The 18,112-nt window shown below is 46.3% G+C and overlaps 1 protein-coding gene across 3 annotated transcripts; it reads left to right on the top strand.

Annotated features, from left to right (window-relative positions):
- Window positions 1-5,320: 5,320 nt before the first annotated feature.
- Window positions 5,321-17,796, top strand: FBXO2 (F-box protein 2). Of its 3 annotated transcripts, none has more exons than XM_028740639.2 (6): window positions 5,321-5,562; window positions 7,340-7,610; window positions 9,960-10,086; window positions 12,494-12,589; window positions 13,508-13,643; window positions 15,793-17,796. In XM_028740639.2, exons 2-6 carry the CDS (start codon window positions 7,358-7,360, stop codon window positions 15,925-15,927), a joined length of 747 nt encoding a protein of 248 aa, XP_028596472.2. In that variant the 5' UTR covers window positions 5,321-5,562; window positions 7,340-7,357; the 3' UTR covers window positions 15,928-17,796. The 3 variants fall into 3 exon arrangements, with proteins under 3 accessions (XP_028596472.2, XP_028596470.2, XP_077787529.1); XM_028740637.2 differs by having other exon boundaries at window positions 5,326-5,562; window positions 7,357-7,610; XM_077931403.1 differs by lacking the exon at window positions 5,321-5,562 and adding an exon at window positions 5,591-5,824 and having other exon boundaries at window positions 7,357-7,610.
- Window positions 17,797-18,112: the final 316 nt, after the last annotated feature.

Below are 18,112 nucleotides of genomic sequence, written 5' to 3'. Positions count from 1 at the left end.
TCCCCCCCAAAAAATATAGTCCACCCCCCCCCCAAGGTCTGAGGGACAATGGACCGGCCCCCTGTTGAAAAAGTTTTCTGACCCCTAGCACTGTAAACCATGGGTAGGCAAACTAAGGCCCGGGGGCCGGATCCGGCCCAATCGCCTTCTAAATCTGGCCCATGGACGGTCCAGGAATCGGCGTGTTTTCACATGATTAGAATGTGTCCTTTTATTTAAAATGCATCCCTGGGTTATTTGTGGGGCATAGGAATTCATTCTCCGCCCCAAAATATAGTCCACCCCCCCCCAGAAGGTCTGAGGGACAGTGGACCGGCCCCCTGCTGGAAAAGTTTGCTGACCCTTGTAAACAATGCTGAGCTCTGCTTTCTTTTGGACCACATCAGAGAGGCTGGGGGGGGAGGGGTCTTGTCAACTGGGCAGCCCAGGACCTCCAGACACGCTGCCCAGGCTTGCAGCCCAGGGAGATCACTCCAATGCTGTTAATACAGCAGTGGGCTTGATCGTCCTTGGTTGACCATCGAGCCAGTCACTGTCTCTCTGCCCAACACACCTCGCAGGGTCGTTGTGAGGATAAAGAGCACACAGCGTGGGGAGACTCATATATGCCCACCTTGGAGGAAAGAGGGGATACAAATACAGTATAACAATAAATAAAACAGAAATGAAATGCATTACAAGGGCTAGAACGGGAATAATCCAACAGCTGCTAGAGGGCACTGCCTGTTGGCTACCAGACCATTGGCCATGTTAGCTGTTTTTTAGAGTCAGAAGGGAACCCCGGGGGTCATCTAGTCCAACCCCCTGCAACGCAGGAATCACAGCTAAAGAATCCCTGTTAGGTGGACATCCAACCTCTGCTTAGAAACCTCCAAGGAAGGAGAGGCCACTGTTATAAGAAACACTGCTCCCTTTCTCTTATGGGGTATTCCTGAGTCCGTACAGAGTCCTTAAGTGGGTTCCCTGTAGGTAGGAGAAAATGACAGAGGCCAACCAGAGTATATTGAGAAGCAAAGCAGCTAGTAAGCCTGATCTTTATTAAACTGTTGCAGCAGGGTCCTCACTCACCACACGCAGGAGGGAGGAGAGAATACTGAACAATGGTGTGTAAGCCCTTATATAAACTTTTGAAATTGCCCACCCTGTAGGCCAAGGCCACCCCCCAAAACATCATACATGGAGGCGGTCTCCAGCAGAAATCCTGACTCCCAGGATACGTGATAATGGTCACTGATTTCATTACCAGGGCAGCCTGGCTATTCTTTTGTGATGGTTAATACCGTATTTTTCGCCCCATGGGGCGCACCGGCCCATAGGACGCACCTAGTTTTTTTGGGGGGGAAATAAAGAAAAAAACGCCCTCCCATCAGATATCAAAGAGATAAACAACTACCTGACATTCAGAAGACATCTGAAGGCAGCCCAGTTCAGGGAAGTTTTTAATGTGTGACATTTTAGTGTATTTTTTGTCTTTGTTGGAAGCCAGATGGGCCAGGTACAAATAAATAATAATAATAATAATAATAATAATAATAATAATAATAATAATTAATTATTATCATCATTTTCTGTGGACTTCTCTCTAGAACATAGCATACTGGTCCTGTTATGTACTTTCCTTAGTGTTTCCTGCTCTGAGCTTGAGTCCGCATCACACGGCAGGCCAAGAATCTCAAACCTGCATTGTGATTCACTGCCTGGCGCAAAGCAGCTAGTCATGCCTTAGGTGGGTGTCACCAGGGGCTGGCTAAAGAGTTTAGAAATCAGACCCTTTCCCCCTTTCTGTTCCCAGGGCCGCAATAAAACCTTTAAGCTGAATCACTGCCTTGGGTCTTGCTAGAACCTGCATATACATGTTTACAAAGCTATTGTACTACCAACCTTACTGTATGCTTGTGAAACATGGACCACTTACAAATGCCATCTCCAACTTCTTGAAAGATTCCATCAACAGTGTCTCCGAAAAATCTTACACATCACTTGGGAAGACAGGCAAACTAATATCAGTGCACTGGATGAAACAAAGATCACCAGTGTTGAAGCAATGATTCTTCAACATCAACTTCGTTGGACTAGTCATGTTGTGCGGATGCCTGATTATCGTCTTCCAAAGCAACTGCTGTATTCCAAACTTAAAAATGGAAAGCGTAATGCTGGTGGTCAACAAAAGAGGTTTAAAGACCCTCTCAAGGCAAATCTTAAAAATGTAGTATAAACACCAACAATTGGGAAACACTGGCCTGCGAGCGCTCCAGTTGGGGAACAGACTTTGCCAAAAGTGTCATGGACTTTGAAGATGCTCGAACTCAGAACGCAAGGGAGAAACATGCTAAGAGGATCAACTCCCATCCGGGAACCAATGTCCCCACTGTGGAAGGTCATGTAGGTCCAGAATTGGCCTCCACAGTCACTTACGGACTCATTGTTAAAACCGTGTTTATGGAAGACAATCTTACTCGGCTATTTGTGATCGCCAAAGACGAAGAAGAATACTTCAGGTACCACCAGGTTTGGCAAAGAGCTATCAAAGGTCAAAGAAAGTGTTGACCTTTGGGCAAGTTTTGAGAAGAGAAGAATGAATGCCGTTTCCATTTAATGTGAACCTACGTTATCTGCATTTCCCAGATCAACACTGAAATATACTCGGAGTCGAGAGTGGATTTCATGCTCTTTATTCAGCTCATAGTGGGAGGAGGAATGAAAGTTCCCCCACAGTACAGTATCTGCTTTATATACATTATTTACACAATGGGCTGCACGTGATTGGCTAATTCCGGAATTCTCCTGTAGGCCAATCAGGTTGTGGATTCACTTCCATTTGGAGCTGGATTGGGTGGCTCCTGCAGACCAGTCATACTGCTGCATTCTGAATCCTATTGTTCTAGGACCAATCAGACTGCTGCATTTTGGATCCTATTCAACTCAGTACATAACAAACACACGAACAGAAATTTGCTTTTAGGTGTTTCCTTGTCCCCGTTTTGCAAAAAGGTTCTCCATCCCACGCCCTTCCCAGTGTAAATATTAGCATCTTTAGAAATCTGCTTTAAAAAATGTGACATCCCTGCCTGGGGGCCTGATCCATTCCTCACATTCTGACATTCCTGTTTCTTTTCTCTCTATTCTCATGGATGGAGAATTGATTTAAACGAACACAAAATCTCAGGAATCAGCCTGGAAGAAGGGGAGGATCTTCCTCCAAGGTAATGCTGTGCTAACCCCCCCCCCCCCAATTATCAATCACTTTCAGAAACCCACTGGTCCATTTCTGTGGTGCTGCTTGGGTTCTTTGAAGGACGGGAGGCAATGGAAGCTGCTTGGGACTTCCAGAGAATTGAGGAACCACAACTGGGGGTTTGAGAAGGCAGCCATTTCCTTTCTGACACAAGCAGCCCTGTTTCAGTTCTATTCAATGGGCCATGAACGCTGTAAATAACAGTTCGAAAGCATGTCAAAGTGCAAGTAGATAAATAGGTACCACTCTGGTGGGAAGGTAAACAGCATTTCCGTGCGCTGCTCTGGTTCGCCAGAAGTGGCTTAGTCATGCTGGGCACATGACCCAGAAGCTGTACGCCGGCTCCCTTGGCCAATAAAGCAAGATGAGCGCCCTAGCCCCAGAGTCTAATGGTCAGGGGTCCCTTTACCTTTACCTATTAACATGCCGGTAAGTGTACTGTACTTTTTATATTTCCTTCCACTCTCCCTAGTAAAATAACATGTCTTTGGGGAAGCCTGAAAGTGAATGCTGATTCCTGTCCTGCCCCCCCCCCCGCACTTACTGGCAAATAAAGTGCACCCCTAGTGGGTGGGGGTACACACTCGTAGGTACTATGTTGGGGACCCCAGGACTAGGTCAGACAAAATGTGCTTGGGTGGAGTCGCAAGGTTGGAAGGAGCAGGGACCGAGCAACAGGAGCTCACCCCATTGTGGGGATTCGAACCACCGACCTTCTGATTGGCAAGTCCTAGGCTACAGCCTCAAATATTTCCCTGCAAGGAGGAAGGAAATGCAGGGGCGGGGGGGGGGATCCAGTTGGTCTTTGGATTGTAGGGGCTTACACCTCCCTTTTCAAATACAGTCTGGCAAGTTATCTGTTAAGCTGAGCACACTATCAATATGCTTCAGGATTGCTCTCCTGTACTATTTCAGACATGTGGCTTGTATACTTATGTATGTGTTTGCCTAAACGGCCTCTGCCCAGTATACCTGAAGGAGTGCCTCCACTCCCATCATCCAGCCCGGACACTGAGGTCCAGCTCCGAGGGCCTTTTGGTGTTTCCCTCCCTGCGAGAAGTGAGGCTACAGGGAACCAGGCAGAGGGCCTTCTTGGTAGTGGCGCCTGCCCTGTGGAATGCCCTCCCATCAGATGTCAAGGAAATAAACAACTACCTGACTTTTAGAAGACACCTGAAGGCAACCCTGTATTGGGACGTTTTTAATATTTGATGTTTTATCGTGTTTTTAATATTCTTTTGGGAGCCGCCCAGAGTGGCTGGGGAAACCCAGTCAGATGGGCAGGGTATAAACAATAAATATGTTGTTGATGATGAACATTTAATTTATACTTGAGACGATGAACATTTAATTTATACTTGAGACCTTAGAATTCTTTTAACACCACCCTCTTCTGAGGGAGTCGGTTCAGCTTCAGATAGTTCTCCCTAAGGTTGAGTCAGAATCTCCTTTTTTGTACAATGGTACCTCGGGTTAAGAACTTAATTCATTCTGGAGGTCCATTCTTAACCTGAAACTGTTCTTAACCTGAAGCACCGCTTTAGCTAATGGGGCCTCCTGCTGCCACTGTGCCGCTGCCGCGTGATTTCTGTTCTCATCCTGAAGCAAAGTTCTTAACCCGAGGTACTATTTTTGAGTTAGCGGAGTCTGTAACCTGAAGCGTCTGTAACTTGAAGCGTCTGTAACCTGAAGCGTCTGTAACCCGAGGTACCACTGTAGTTTGAATCCGTTGGTTTTGGCCCCACCCAAACGAGCTTGCTCCATCTTCCTTGGGACTGCCTTTGGAAGTGTCAATGCAAAGATTTTCCTCGCAGGGCACGTTTTCCTGGTTTGGAAGTGTAAACTGCAAACATTCTCCTAGAGAAGGCGAACTTCGGTCTTGCAGGGCACGTTTTCCTGGTTTGATGCTTGCGTTGGTTCGTCTGCATGCGCGCTCTCTCTCTCTCTCTCTCTCTCTCTCTCTCTCTCTCTCTCTCTCTCTCTCTCTCTCTCTCTCTCTCTCTCTCTCTCTCTCTGCCACAGGGAACAAGAGCCAAGATCTGAAGTTACTTGCCTGCGACAGACAAGATCAGACCAGTCCCGCTCCAGAGGCGGAGTCTGACGCCCCAGAAAAAAATCTCTCCTCCTCTTCTCTAACCTTGCTGACGAGGCTGGGACATCAGAGACTTGCTGTGTCACGGAAAGGAAAGGGACCACTGCGATGCTGCGCTAGCAGACAGAAAGCACCAGCTCCTCTCTCATTCCCACCCCCCTCCTGCAAAATCCACCTTTTCGCCCGCCTGCAGACTCCTTACCTCTCCAGCCTTGAAAATCCGGACGTCTTGAAGGTACGTGAGCTCTTGCAAAAATGCCCTTCCTCTCCCAACTTTACCCCATTAAAAAATTAGAATAGGCAAGTTCGTTTCTAGAAACATAAATAAATCATTGATAGACGAGTCGACGGAGCCCGGATCAAATGATACTGGTTTATGGATGACTGTATTGAGTTGACGTTGCTTTTGATGGCTCATTTATTTGGGATTATCTACTCCAAAAAGGCAGACGTTTCCCAAGGTTTGGGGGGCAGAGATCTTTCATCTTTTCATCAAGGTAATAATAATAATAATAATAATAATAATAATAATAATAATACTCCACCTTTTCGCCTAATGGCACTCAAGGCAGCTTACAGATAGAAACAAGAATGGCTAAACACATAGAAAAAACAACTAACATTAACAGCATGGGTAGGCAAACTAAGGTCCGGGGGCTGGATCTGGCCCAATCGGCTTCTAAATTTGGCCCACGGACAGTCCTGGAATCAGCATGTTTTTACATGAGTCAAATGTGTCCTTTTATTTAAAATGCATCTCTGGGTTATTTGTGGAGCCTGCCTGGTGTTTTTACATGAGTAGAATGTGTCATTTTATTTAAAATGCATCTCTGGGTTATTTGTGGGGCATAGGAATTCGTTCATCCCCCCCCCAAAAAAAATATATAGTCCGGGCCCCCACGAGGTCTGTTTTCAAGTGTACACAATTCCCTCCCCCCATATATTCAATAAACCTTTTCCAATCTTCTTTAAACGTATGTTCTTCTTGTTCTCTTATTCTATATGTTAGGTCCTCAAGCTGCGCATATTCCCCTATATGTGTGTGTGTGTGTGTACTTTTAAGTACCGGTACTTTAGAATATTTTTTTAAAGTTAGGCATGTTCATTAACATAATAGCTCTATTCCAAGTAAGACTAACATTGGAAAACAGCCTATTGAAATGAATGGGTCTAAGTCAGGCATGCCTTGAAAGGACCTACTCTGAGTAGGGCGACAACCCTAGTACATTTTAGCATAAGGTTACCAGATTTTTTTCAATGAATCCAGGGACACTTTAAATAAATAAATAAATAAATAAATACTACACCTTCGGGATGTTGATGCTACAGCGATGGCAGTGCCAGAGGGGCGGCCACCGTCTTGACCTCAACCACCATGTTTCCTCTTCCTCCAAGGCTTCTATCTCCTTTCTCCATGAGCCTGGGCCGCTCCTGAGTTGTTGGTTCTTCGGTGGGGAAGCGGTGTGTGGTGGGTCAGGCATGGAAGGTGGAGAAGGAGGGCCCAGAGCAGCAGCGACGGCGAGGTGGGGATCCCTCAGCTGGGAAGTGAGGCTTCACACTGCCTTTTGGAGCGGAGCAGCCCCATCCCAACTCCTACTTGCGTGCAAGCAGGAGGGGGCAGGGATCCCTCAGCTGGGAAGGGAGGCTTCCCCTTTCCTAACTGAGAGATCCCCACCCCCTCCTGCTTGCACACAAGTAGGAGTTGGGAGGCTGCTCCAATAGGCAGTGTGAAGCCTCCCTTCACAGCTTAGTTGCTGGGGTCAGCGAAGGTGGAGGCAGCCCAGAAGCTGCATCTTAGAGCCCCTGCACCACCATCATATGGGGACTTCTGAGCAGCTCCTGAAGCCAGCCAGAGCCAACTGCTCCGGGCTGCTGAGTCTGCCGCTGTTGCGTTTCCCGGGTACATTAGATGAAATCCGGGGACATTCCGGGGATGGAATTTGTCCGGGGACTTATTTGCAAATCCGGGGACTGTCCCAGAGAAATGGGGACGTCTGGTAACCTTATTTTAGCAAGCTCTCTCCTCCAGGATGGAGACCCTCCCAGAGCCTCTTCTGGTCCAGATCTTCGCATCCCTCCCTGCGGTGGAACTGGTCTTAGTGTGTCGCCTCGTCTGCTCCCAGTGGAAAAACCTGATTGACGGAGCTGCCCTCTGGTTGTTGAAATGCCAGCAGGAGGGTTTCGCCGGGGAAGATGCAGAAGAGGAAAGCGCCGACAGCTGGCAGACGCTCTATTTCCTGAATAAGAGGAAGCGGAATTTAATCAAGAACCCGGACGGCGAAGGCAAGTGGCTAGAAAACATTCCGGAAAAAATAATAGGAGTTGGCAGTAGGGTGGCCATCTCCCGCCCCCACCGTGTGTGGCTTTTGGCACCCTCACACCAGGGTGCTTACGATCTGGCAGGTGAAACTTGTTGCCCATCGCTGTGCTTTTAGGCTGGAAAAGCCTGCACCTGTTGAATTTCTGTCTGACCCGTTCAAGGCATGCCGGAGCTGGTAAATCTAGAGGATGAGAATAAAAATAATACATTGTGAGCGTGTGTGGCTAATTTGTGGCCCTCCGGATAATACTGTATTTTTCGCTCTAAACTCACCTGACCATAGTTTTTAGAGGAGGAAAACAAGAAAAGCCAGCAAGAGCAACAGACACGCTCGCTCGGCATGGCTCTTTAAAGATAGAGTGGCTCTTGCTGGCTTTTCCGGGAGGTGGGAGAAGGGACTGATGGGCTGTCCTCTGTCCCTTCTCCCACCTCCCTGAAAAGCCAGAGCAAGCCCTTACAGAGCCCCTTCCATCTCTCATCCTGCTTCGCTGGGAAGCCAGCGACCCAGAAACGCTGTGCAGCTCTCCCTCTTGCTGTGCTGGCTTCAGTGATCATTGCGCAGCCTGCATTCACTACATAAGGCACACACACACATTTCCCCTTATTTTTTAGGAGATAAAAAGTGCGTCTTATGGAGCGAAAAATACGGTACTTTATTTGATTTTACAAATATAAATTTATAACAATCCAAATGCTTATCCATATACAGTGGTACCTCTGTTTAAGAAGAGCCCTGTTTACGAACTATTTGGTATACGAGCTCCACAAAACCAGAAGTAGTGTTCCGGTTAGTGAACTTTACCTTGGTCTACGAACGGAATCTGAACGGTGGAAGGGTACCGGCAGCGGGAGGCCTCATTAAGGAAAACGCAACTTAGTTTAGGAACGGTTTTGGTTTAAGAATGGGCTTCTGGAACGGATTAAGTTCGTAACCGAGGTACCACTGTATAGAGATAACTCTGGATCTTGAGACTTCTTCACCCCATCCTCTCCATGGGTCCTAACGTCAACATTTACAACTTCATATTCCATAATCTATATTTTGTATCCATCCATATTATCCATAGTATTTGTTACATTACAAGTGAAATTAAAATTAAATTAAAATTCCCTCATTTTTTTAAAAAAAGTTTTTGTCTTCTTGGTTCCTGAGCTTTCCATTCAGCTTTGCCATTTCGGCACAGTCCATCAGCTTAGCTTGCCATTCTGGTCCTCCGGATCTTACTGAAGTACGACTCCCATCAGGCATTGGTGACATCAAGGCTAGATTACTACAATGTGCTCTTTGTGGGGCTTGCCTTGCACTTAATCCTGCAGTTAGTGCAGTGGCAGGGCTACTAGCAAGCCTGTCAGCATAAAAACTCCTCCCATCAGAGCTGTGCCCTGGTTGCCAATTTGTTACCAGGCCAAGTTCAAGAAGTTGCTGCTGGTATAGAAAGCTCTCAACAGTCAGCTTGGGATCAGTTTACTTGCGAGATCACCTTACCAAATATATGCCCGTTTCCATCTGTAGAATTGGCAAATACCCATTCTGCACTGGTAAGCAATCGATCCTATAGTGTGGCAGCATCTACCCTTTGGAACCCCCTGCCTTTTGAAATCAGGCAGGTATGTTTGCTGTACTCTCTTTAGTGCCCGCTTAAAACATTTTTTTCTTTAGCCAAGCCCGTTCAGACACGTAGAAGTTGCGTGTGTGTTTTATCACTTAGCTCCCACTGACTTTTACCACCTTTGGATTATTATTTTTAAAGTAGCTTTAAAACTTTAAAACTGATAATTTTAATGCTTTATTTTGTATTCTTGTAAACTACCAGAAATCAAGCGCTATATCAATTTTGTTAAAATAGATAAACAAAATCAGCCCTGGGCAGCATGATCAATGGTCAGGGATGATGGGAGTTGTAGTCCAACAATATCTGATGAGGCACAATTGCGTACAGAAATGGGTGTGTTAGGCAAAAACTCACACTAACATGCCATTGAGCTTTCATAAGGACTAGTTTTCTTTTCCTTTTTTGCAAAGTGATGTGTAGCTTTGGAGAAATGAACGATAAGACTGTGAAAACGAGAAACTGAGGAAACACCAAATTGATAGATTTCCCTCCAGGTAGAACAGTATTCTGTGTACATGCATGTGTGTATATGCATGTGTATTTAAGGAACCATAGAAAGAGGGAGAAGGAAGTCAAGTTTTGAAATGTCAAAATGATTGTAAAATTAATGAAATGTATAAAATTTGTGAAATGTATGAACTTGAAAAGTATAAACATATATATTTTTAATGTTGCTGCTGTCATTCTGCCATCCCACAGAGGGTCTTGAACATTGGCAGGATGTGGAAAATGGAGGTGACGGCTGGGCAATTGAGGACCTGCCTGGAAATTTTGGGCAAGAATTCCCCAGCGAGGATGTCCATAAATACTTTGTCTCGTCTTTTGAGTAAGTCAAAAGCCCTGTAATGTGGCCTGGTTTGAGCCAAGATGCGTCTGTGGAACATCTGAAATTTGGAGTTCTTTTTATACCTCTGAATGGGAGCAACAATGGAGAGGGTTAGTGTCAGTCACCCCCTCCTTATGGGCTGCTTGGTGGCCTCTGGGGTCAGGATGTATGACCCTAGGGACCTCTGCGGCTCTTCTTGGGTTTTCTTATCCATCTGCAGTATGCCACTTTTAACAGGGACGCGGGTGGCGCTGTGGTCTGAACCACCGAGCCCCTTGGACTTGCTGATTGGAAGGTTGGTGGTTTGAATCCCCGTGACTTAGTGAGCTCCCATTGTTCTGTCCCAGCTCCTGCCAACCTATCAGTTCGAAAGCACGCCAGTGCAAGTAGATAAATAGGTACTGCTGCGGCGGGAAGGTCAACGGTGTTTCCGTGTGCTCTGGTTTCCATCACGGTGTCCCGTTGCACCAGAAGCAGTCTAGTCATGCCGGCCAAAGGACCCAGAAAGCTGTCTGTGGACAAACTGCTGCTCCCTTGGCCTGAAAGCGAGATGAGCATCGCAACCCCATAGTCGCCTTTGACTGGACTTAATCCTCTTCTTCTACTTCTACTTCTTCTTAATTTATTTATACCCTGCCCATCTAGCTGGGTTTCCCCAGCCACTCTAGGCAGCTCCCAACAGAATTAAAAGCACAATAGAACATCAAACATAAAAACTTCCCTAAACAGGGCTGCCTTCAGATGTCTTCTAAAAGTCAGATAGTTGTTTATTTCCTTGACATCTGATGGGAGGGCGTTCCACAGGGCGGGGGCCACTCCCGAGAAGGCCCTCTGCCTGGTTCCCTGTAACCTCACTTTTCGCAGGGAGGGAACTGCCAAAAGGCCCTCAGAGCTGGATCTTAGTGTCCGGGCTGGATGATGGGAGTGGAGACGCTCCTTCAGGTATACAGGGCCGACTTAACCACCCAGGGGTCCTTTACCTTTTACAGTTCCCTGGATTGTTTGGGGGAGGGGGAAGTAATATGCATGCAACCTAAGTGTTGTAGCGCAAAGTGCTGCAACTCAGGGTTCCAGTCACTCCATTTGATCCCTCTGCCCTCCCCCTTCTGTCTCCTGAGCATGCTCAGTTCTTGTTGGGCTGTTTTCAGCAGGTCCCTTTGGATACTCCTCCAACCGAATACCTTTTTATGGTTCTGTAACATCATTATTGTGGACGGGTGGTGCTGTTTGGGCCTCTTGTGAACTGGCACTCATGACCTGTGGGTGACACAGCAGCACAGATCCTCCAATGGGGGCTGTGTGATGACAACCTTACGTTTTTATGTATATATAGAGAGAGTTAAAAGATGGTTAAAAGAGTTAAAAGAGACGCCTCTAAATGACCTACATTTTAAAAAAATCAGTGGGTGGTACCATTTTTCGCTAAAATAGAAATGGCGCCAGTAACCTGAGCATCAGAAATAGAGGGAAGGATGAACTCCTCCCCATATTATGGGCTGTATTCAAGCCCATATTCACCATTTGATTGAGTGCAAATAGCAAATAGTTTGAGGAAGTCTCATACCCTCCAAGTATCCCTGTTTTCCAGGATCAGTCCCAGATTTACAGATGCCATCCCAGTTTCTGATTTGATCCCAGAATGTCCCACTTTTCCTTAGGATGTTCCTATTTTCATCAGAGAAATGTTGGACGGTAGGGAGTTATCCGATCCCCGAGCCATCTGAAGGTTACCCTGTATAGGGAAGTTTTTTAGTGTTTAATGTTTTGTTATGTTTTTATTGAAGTTGGAAGCTGCCCAGAGTGGCTGGGGCAACCCAGTCAGATGGGCGGGGTATTGATAGTAACATTATTATTATGGAATAGGATGTCCCTATTTCCATCAGAGAAAAGCTGGAGGTTATGCAGTTGCTGTCAAAGGAGGAAGAGGAATTACACCAATAATGCTACTAGCAGTGAGTGGCCTAAGAGGGAGGATGTTTTATTATCTTTTTATATATGTTGAAGCTGCCCAGAGTGGCAACCCAGCCAGGTAGGTGGGGTGTAAATAGTAAATTTCTTATTACAGTGGTACCTCGGGTTACAGACACTTCAGGTTACAGATGCTTCAGGTTACAGACTCCGCTAACCCAGAAATAGTACCTTGGGTTAAGAACTTTGCTTCAGGAGGATAACAGAAATTGTGCGGTGACGGCGCGGCGACAGCGGGAGGCCCCATTAGCTAAAGTGGTGCTTCAGGTTAAGAACAGTTTCAGGTTAAGAACGGACCTCCAGAACGAATTAAGTTCTTAACCAGAGGTACCACTGTATTATTATTGAATAGGACGTCCCTATTTTCATCAGAGACATATTGGAGGGCATGCAGTATTATACATTCTTCTTGCATGTTAACCTTTTTAAAATGTTACAGGTGGTGCTGTAAGTCGCAAGTCATTGATCTTCGCGCCGAAGGATACTGGGAGGAGCTTATGGACACCACCCAGCCTAAAATTGTGGTGAAAGACTGGTAAGAGTTTGGGGGGTGGGGTGGAGAGACTGTGGAACCTGTCGGAATCCGGCAGGGAAATTGGCAAACACGGCCACTGTAGAATTGAATCCTGCCTCCACCACTGCCCATCGGCTGATGCTACACCTGTGGGAATGTTGTAGATACTAAAAGAGGATCTTGAGACTCCCCCCCCCCATCCCCTCCATGGGTCTTAACGTCATCATTTACAACTGCATATTATTCCATAATCTATATTTTTTATTAATCCATATTATCCATAGTATTTGTTACATTACAAGTGAAATTAAAATCCTGCTAATGTTTTCATCTGCTTGCAGAGGTCTCTTAAATAAATTATAATTTCCCCCATTCATTTATAAAGTTTTTTCCTCATGGTTTCTGGGTTTTCCAGTCAGCTTTGCCATCTTAGCATATTCCATCAGCTTAGTTTGCCATTTTTCTCTGGTAGGGACTTTGTCTTCTTTCCAACTCTGGGCTAATAACATCTGGGCAACTAGTGTTCCATACATAAAGAGTATTTTCTTTATGTATGGAACAATTTGAGTATGTTGGTACCTGTAATTCCTAATAAAAAGGCTTCTGATTTCTTAACAAAAGTTATTTTAAGCCTTTTTGTCCGTTTCATTATATATCATCTCCCAGAATTATTACCTTACAAGTCCACCACATATGATAAAAGGTAGCTTCTTTTTCTTTAGATTTCCAGCAGATCTTTGTACTTGTCTTATACATTTTTGCTAACTTAGAAGGAGTCAAATACCACCGTTGAGATTAAAATCTATATTACGTCCTATATCTATTGCCCAGTGCATCATAGACAGCCTCAAGCTGTGTTTGGCTCTTCCGCTGCCAGCTTCACATGACTGGCTCATGCTCAAGTTATACAGTCACAGGTGTTGTGGTCTCATCCTGCAGGTATGCGGCCCGGTGTGACGCTGGCTGCCTCTACAACTTGAAAGTGCAGCTCCTGTCTTCAACCGAGGAGGTGCTGGCTGAGTTTGTGAGCGATACCATTGCCGTCCCGCAAGGCAACGAGGGCGAATGGACCGAGGTAGGTGCTGAGGGAGGGACCTGCCCATCTGGGTCTCCTGTCGCAAGCATTCCCAGTTCGCTTTGCCTTTTTCCAGCATCGGCTTGGCTTGTGGACATCAGTAACTGATCCCGTATATATTGTGTACATCTGTAAATCTCAGGCCTGGAGCCTGAAAGTGGCCCTTCAGGCATCTCTGCCAGTGTTGGGATTCACAGAATGCTGTGTGAGATAGTAAGTCTGCAGGCTTGAGTTTGCTAGCTGATGCAACTGGCAGATGTACTTTCTATGGAAGTGCTGTGTCAGTTGATTGGCTGTCATCGGTTTAAAAGGGAAACCTGTCCAGCAGTAAGTGGTGTGGTGTAGAGGAGTGTGGTCAGAGAGAGAGAGAGTTAGAGGTCTTCCTATTTGCCTTAAGGTGCAGCCAGGTGCTCTGTTTGACTGTATTAATGGCTCGTGTATTATAACCTGTAGATATATAGTAAAGGTAAAGGGACCCCTGACCATTAGGTCCAGTCGCAGACGACTCTGGGGTTGCAGTGCTCATCTCGCTCTATAGGCCGAGGGAGCCTGCGTGCAGCTTCCAGGTCATGTGGCCAGCATGACTAAGCCGCTTCTGGTGAACCAGAGCAGCGCACGGAAACACCGTTTACCTTCCCGCCGGAGCGGTACCTATTTATCTACTTGCACTTTGACGTGCTTTTGAACTGTTAGGTTGGCAGAAGCAGGGACTGAGCAACGGGAGCTCACCCCGTCGCGGGGATCTGAACCGCCGACTTTCTGATCGGCAAGTCGTAGGCTCTGTGGTTTAACCCACAGTGCCACCTGCATCCCTTAGATATATAGCTCGCAACAAATATACTGCATTGAAGAACCGGGAACTCTGAGCATTTCTGCTACAGCACCGCGGAGAATTCGCGACAGCCAGGCCACCAGGATAGGGCATGACCCCTCTCCAAGCCGCATCTCTCACCTGGAGCACACCTGTAGTGCTTTTGCCTGGCTGTGATGACGCCTCTTGCTTCCTTGAACTACATCTCCCATCAGCCTCAGCAAGCGTGGTCAGTGGCCAAGGGTGATGGGAGTTGTAGTCCGGCAACATCTGGAGGCCCAAAGGTTCCCCACACCTGATGCAGATCCTGCCTTGAGAAGGGAGGCAAATCATGTGACCTCCTTGGTACCCCATCCCCAAATACTCTGATTCTAGGCTTCCACTGTTAGCCAATATTGCTGAATGGATTTTTAGCCGCTTCAGTTGCTTGTCTTGTCAGAGTTCCTGTCAGTGTATATAGATCGGGGCTTCCCAAACCTGGGTTTCTAGCTCTTTTTGGACTACACTCCCATCATTCCTAGCTAGTGGTCAGGGATGATGGGAATTGTAGTCCCAAACCAGCTGGAGACCCAAGTTTGGGAAACCCTGATGTAGATCAGGAGTGAGGAACCTTGGGCCCTGCAGATGTAACGGAACTCCAACTCCCATCAGCCCCTGCAAGCGTGGCCAGTGGTCAGGCATGATGGGAGTTGTAGTCCAGCAACATTTCAGAGAGCCAAAGGTTCTCCAGACCTGAGTGGGCCAGATGTCCTCTTAGGTGCCTTCCAATTCTTTTTTTTTTAAAACATTTTATTGATTTTCCATTTTCAAAACAAATATCCAAAATCAATACTAAACATTAATTTTTCACCCCCACCCCCGTTGACTTCCCTCAGCTTCCATTTCTGGTTTATTACATCAAATGATACATTCTGCTGTTTATATACAATACTATAATATTACAGTGTTATGTTCCTTGTTTTATGTAAAAAAAATTGTAAATGTTTATTTAAATCCTGCCAACGAGTCCATGTTTTTTTCCGGTGTTTCTGCAAATATATTGTAAATGGCTCCCATTCTTTTTCAAAGTCCCTGTTGTCCTTTTCTCACAATTTGTCCACTAAGTTTGCTAACTCTGCGTAGCTCATTGGTTTTTCTTGCCATTGTTCTTTAGATGGTATTTCTCCAGTTTTCCAGTTTTGTGCTATTAGAATTCTTGCTGCTGTTGTAGCAGACATAAACAATGTCCGTTTTCTTTTGGCAGCAGGTGCCTTCCAATTCTATGCTTCACTTTTTTGGGGGGGGGTCAAATATTTCCCTCTAACCCTCTTGCCCTTTTCTCTTCCTCCTGCACCCAAGATCACCCACACCTTTGCCGACTACGGTCCCGGGGTCTGCTTCGTTCGCTTCGAACACGGCGGTCAGGACACCGTCTACTGGAAGGGCTGGTACGGCGCAAGGGTGACACACAGCAGCGTGACTGTGGAGCCGTAGTGGCGGAATCGGAGAGCCCTGGAGTTGCTTAGGAGCCTGCGCATCATGCCATCCCTCAGCGAGGCCAGAGTGAACTTTGCATGGTTGTCCTCAGGGCTGGATGAAACCTGGCGCTCAATGCCCAACAGGATTTATGCACTTGCTGCGATCTATTTCTCTGGAATTTCCCTAAGCAAGAGAGAAAATAGAGTGCTTTCTTACGTTAAAAGTGTTTCCCTGGGTCTTCCAGCAATGTAGAATAATATGATGCTGGCTTGTGTGTTAAAAAAATATAGGATAGCAGTAACCACATCACCGAGGATGTAAAATGTTTTAAAATACTGAGAGTTAATTAGACATCACCCCAGAACTGCCCTACTAAACATATTCCAAGACAATAATGCCCATTTTCACCACAAAGCACTCACAACCCACCTACTTTCAGCAGCCAGAAACACCATAACCAGACACTGGAGAGACCGGTCAGGAGTAAGCATGGACCAATGGTACCAAATAGTATGGGAAACAGCCCTACTAGAAAAATTAACCAATAAACTGAAACTGACACGGGGACAAATAGAAGAAGACTCCTTTATCCCGGTATGGCTCCCCTTTATCACATACACAGCCCAACATGACAGTGACAATAATCCACCAACAGCATACAAATCAGTATGGCTAACCTGGTCCGAAACACCCACCCACCCCACTCACACATGAAAACAAAGATCACCACAGCCAATCACAAACAAACAAAGACACCCTAGGCCAACCCCAACCTCTCTCACCACCAAAGAAACACAAATGAACAGCAGAGAACTTGCACGAGCAACGCTGACACCAAACCCTACATACATTAAGCAAAATAGAAACATCGCCACCCGACCCCCCCCGACCCCCCCCATGTCTCAACAAATGAAACTGATTTGTAAAAATGTTACGCGGAAAAAATACGAGAGACATTACACATACTTCTGTAAAACAAGAAAATCTTTAATTAGAATTGATGGTTTGATAATTTACTTTGTTTCTGTGTTCCAAAATCTTACTGATTTCAATCACGTTCCTGTCATAACAGTAATCCCTTCTACAACAGCTGCAGTATTTATAACTTCTATTTGTGTTGACACATGAGATTGCAAGTGAAGATCTCTTTCTGTGTCATTGTTTTTCCTGTGTGTGACATTTATTCTGTTCAGGATGTTTCTTCCTACTCTTATCTGTCAATCCTCTCCCTGCTTTTGCTGCAAACCCTCATGCCTTGAGCGAAGCTGATATCCCAATGTTGTTCCAAAAGTTTCTCCCTGCCTCAGTCCTGTGTTTTTGCAACTTTAACAATAGCTGCAAAAGTCCCTCTACCCCAGTCAGTAGCCTGTTTTTTGCCATTCCCCCCACCCCAGCCTCAGAAGAAGAGTGATATTTTATCCTGCCAGTACAGGATGGGGGAAAATCTGACACTTTGAATGTTGCTGGACTCCAGACTCTCATCTCCCCCAGCAATCCAGGCCAGTTTGGTTTGGTGGCGATGGGAATTGTAGTCCTGCGGAACTAGGAGAGCCCCAGGTTTGCCTTCCCTCTTTCAATGCCTTGTGATGCCAAAGTTCAGAGTCTCACGAGCTGCCTTCTCTTCCTGTTAACAAAGCGCCTTGCCTCTGCTTCTGGAAACATGCCTGAAAGGGTATGTGTGAGCTTCTATGCACTTGTCCTGCCCTGCAGCCACCCTGCTGAAGGTTGGCAAAAATAAATAAATAGGCACTGTGTTTTATATTCCTCACTCAGCAGGTATGATGGGGCCACGCCACTCCAGAGGTTTTTCTTCTGCCTTAGGTTTTGGCTCCCCGGGGCTCCTCACAAAATTGTGTATATCAATAAACGTTGAATTGAAAGCAACAGCGCCTCCATGTGGTGAGTTTCTCCATGTGGTGAGTTTCATGTGGTGAGTTCAATTGATGGTCAGGGGTACCTTTACCTTTACTTTCTTATTTGATTTTACAATACAGTGGATGCTCAGGTTGCAAACGTGATCTGTGGAGGAGGCATGTTCACAACCCGCAGCGTCTGCAACCCACAGTGCCCCATCTGCACACATGCGGGTTGCAATTTGGCGCTTCTGCCCATGCGCAAAGCACAATTTAGTGTTTCTGCGCATGCGCGAGCGCCGAAACCCGGAAGTAACCAGTTACAGTACTTCCGGGTTTCAGCACGT

Source organism: Podarcis muralis, chromosome 7 (genome assembly GCF_964188315.1).
Source record: "Podarcis muralis chromosome 7, rPodMur119.hap1.1, whole genome shotgun sequence".
Taxonomy (NCBI): domain Eukaryota; kingdom Metazoa; phylum Chordata; class Lepidosauria; order Squamata; family Lacertidae; genus Podarcis; species Podarcis muralis.
The sequence above is the reverse complement of the archived record's forward strand: the minus strand, read 5'-3'. Positions and strand labels throughout refer to the sequence as shown.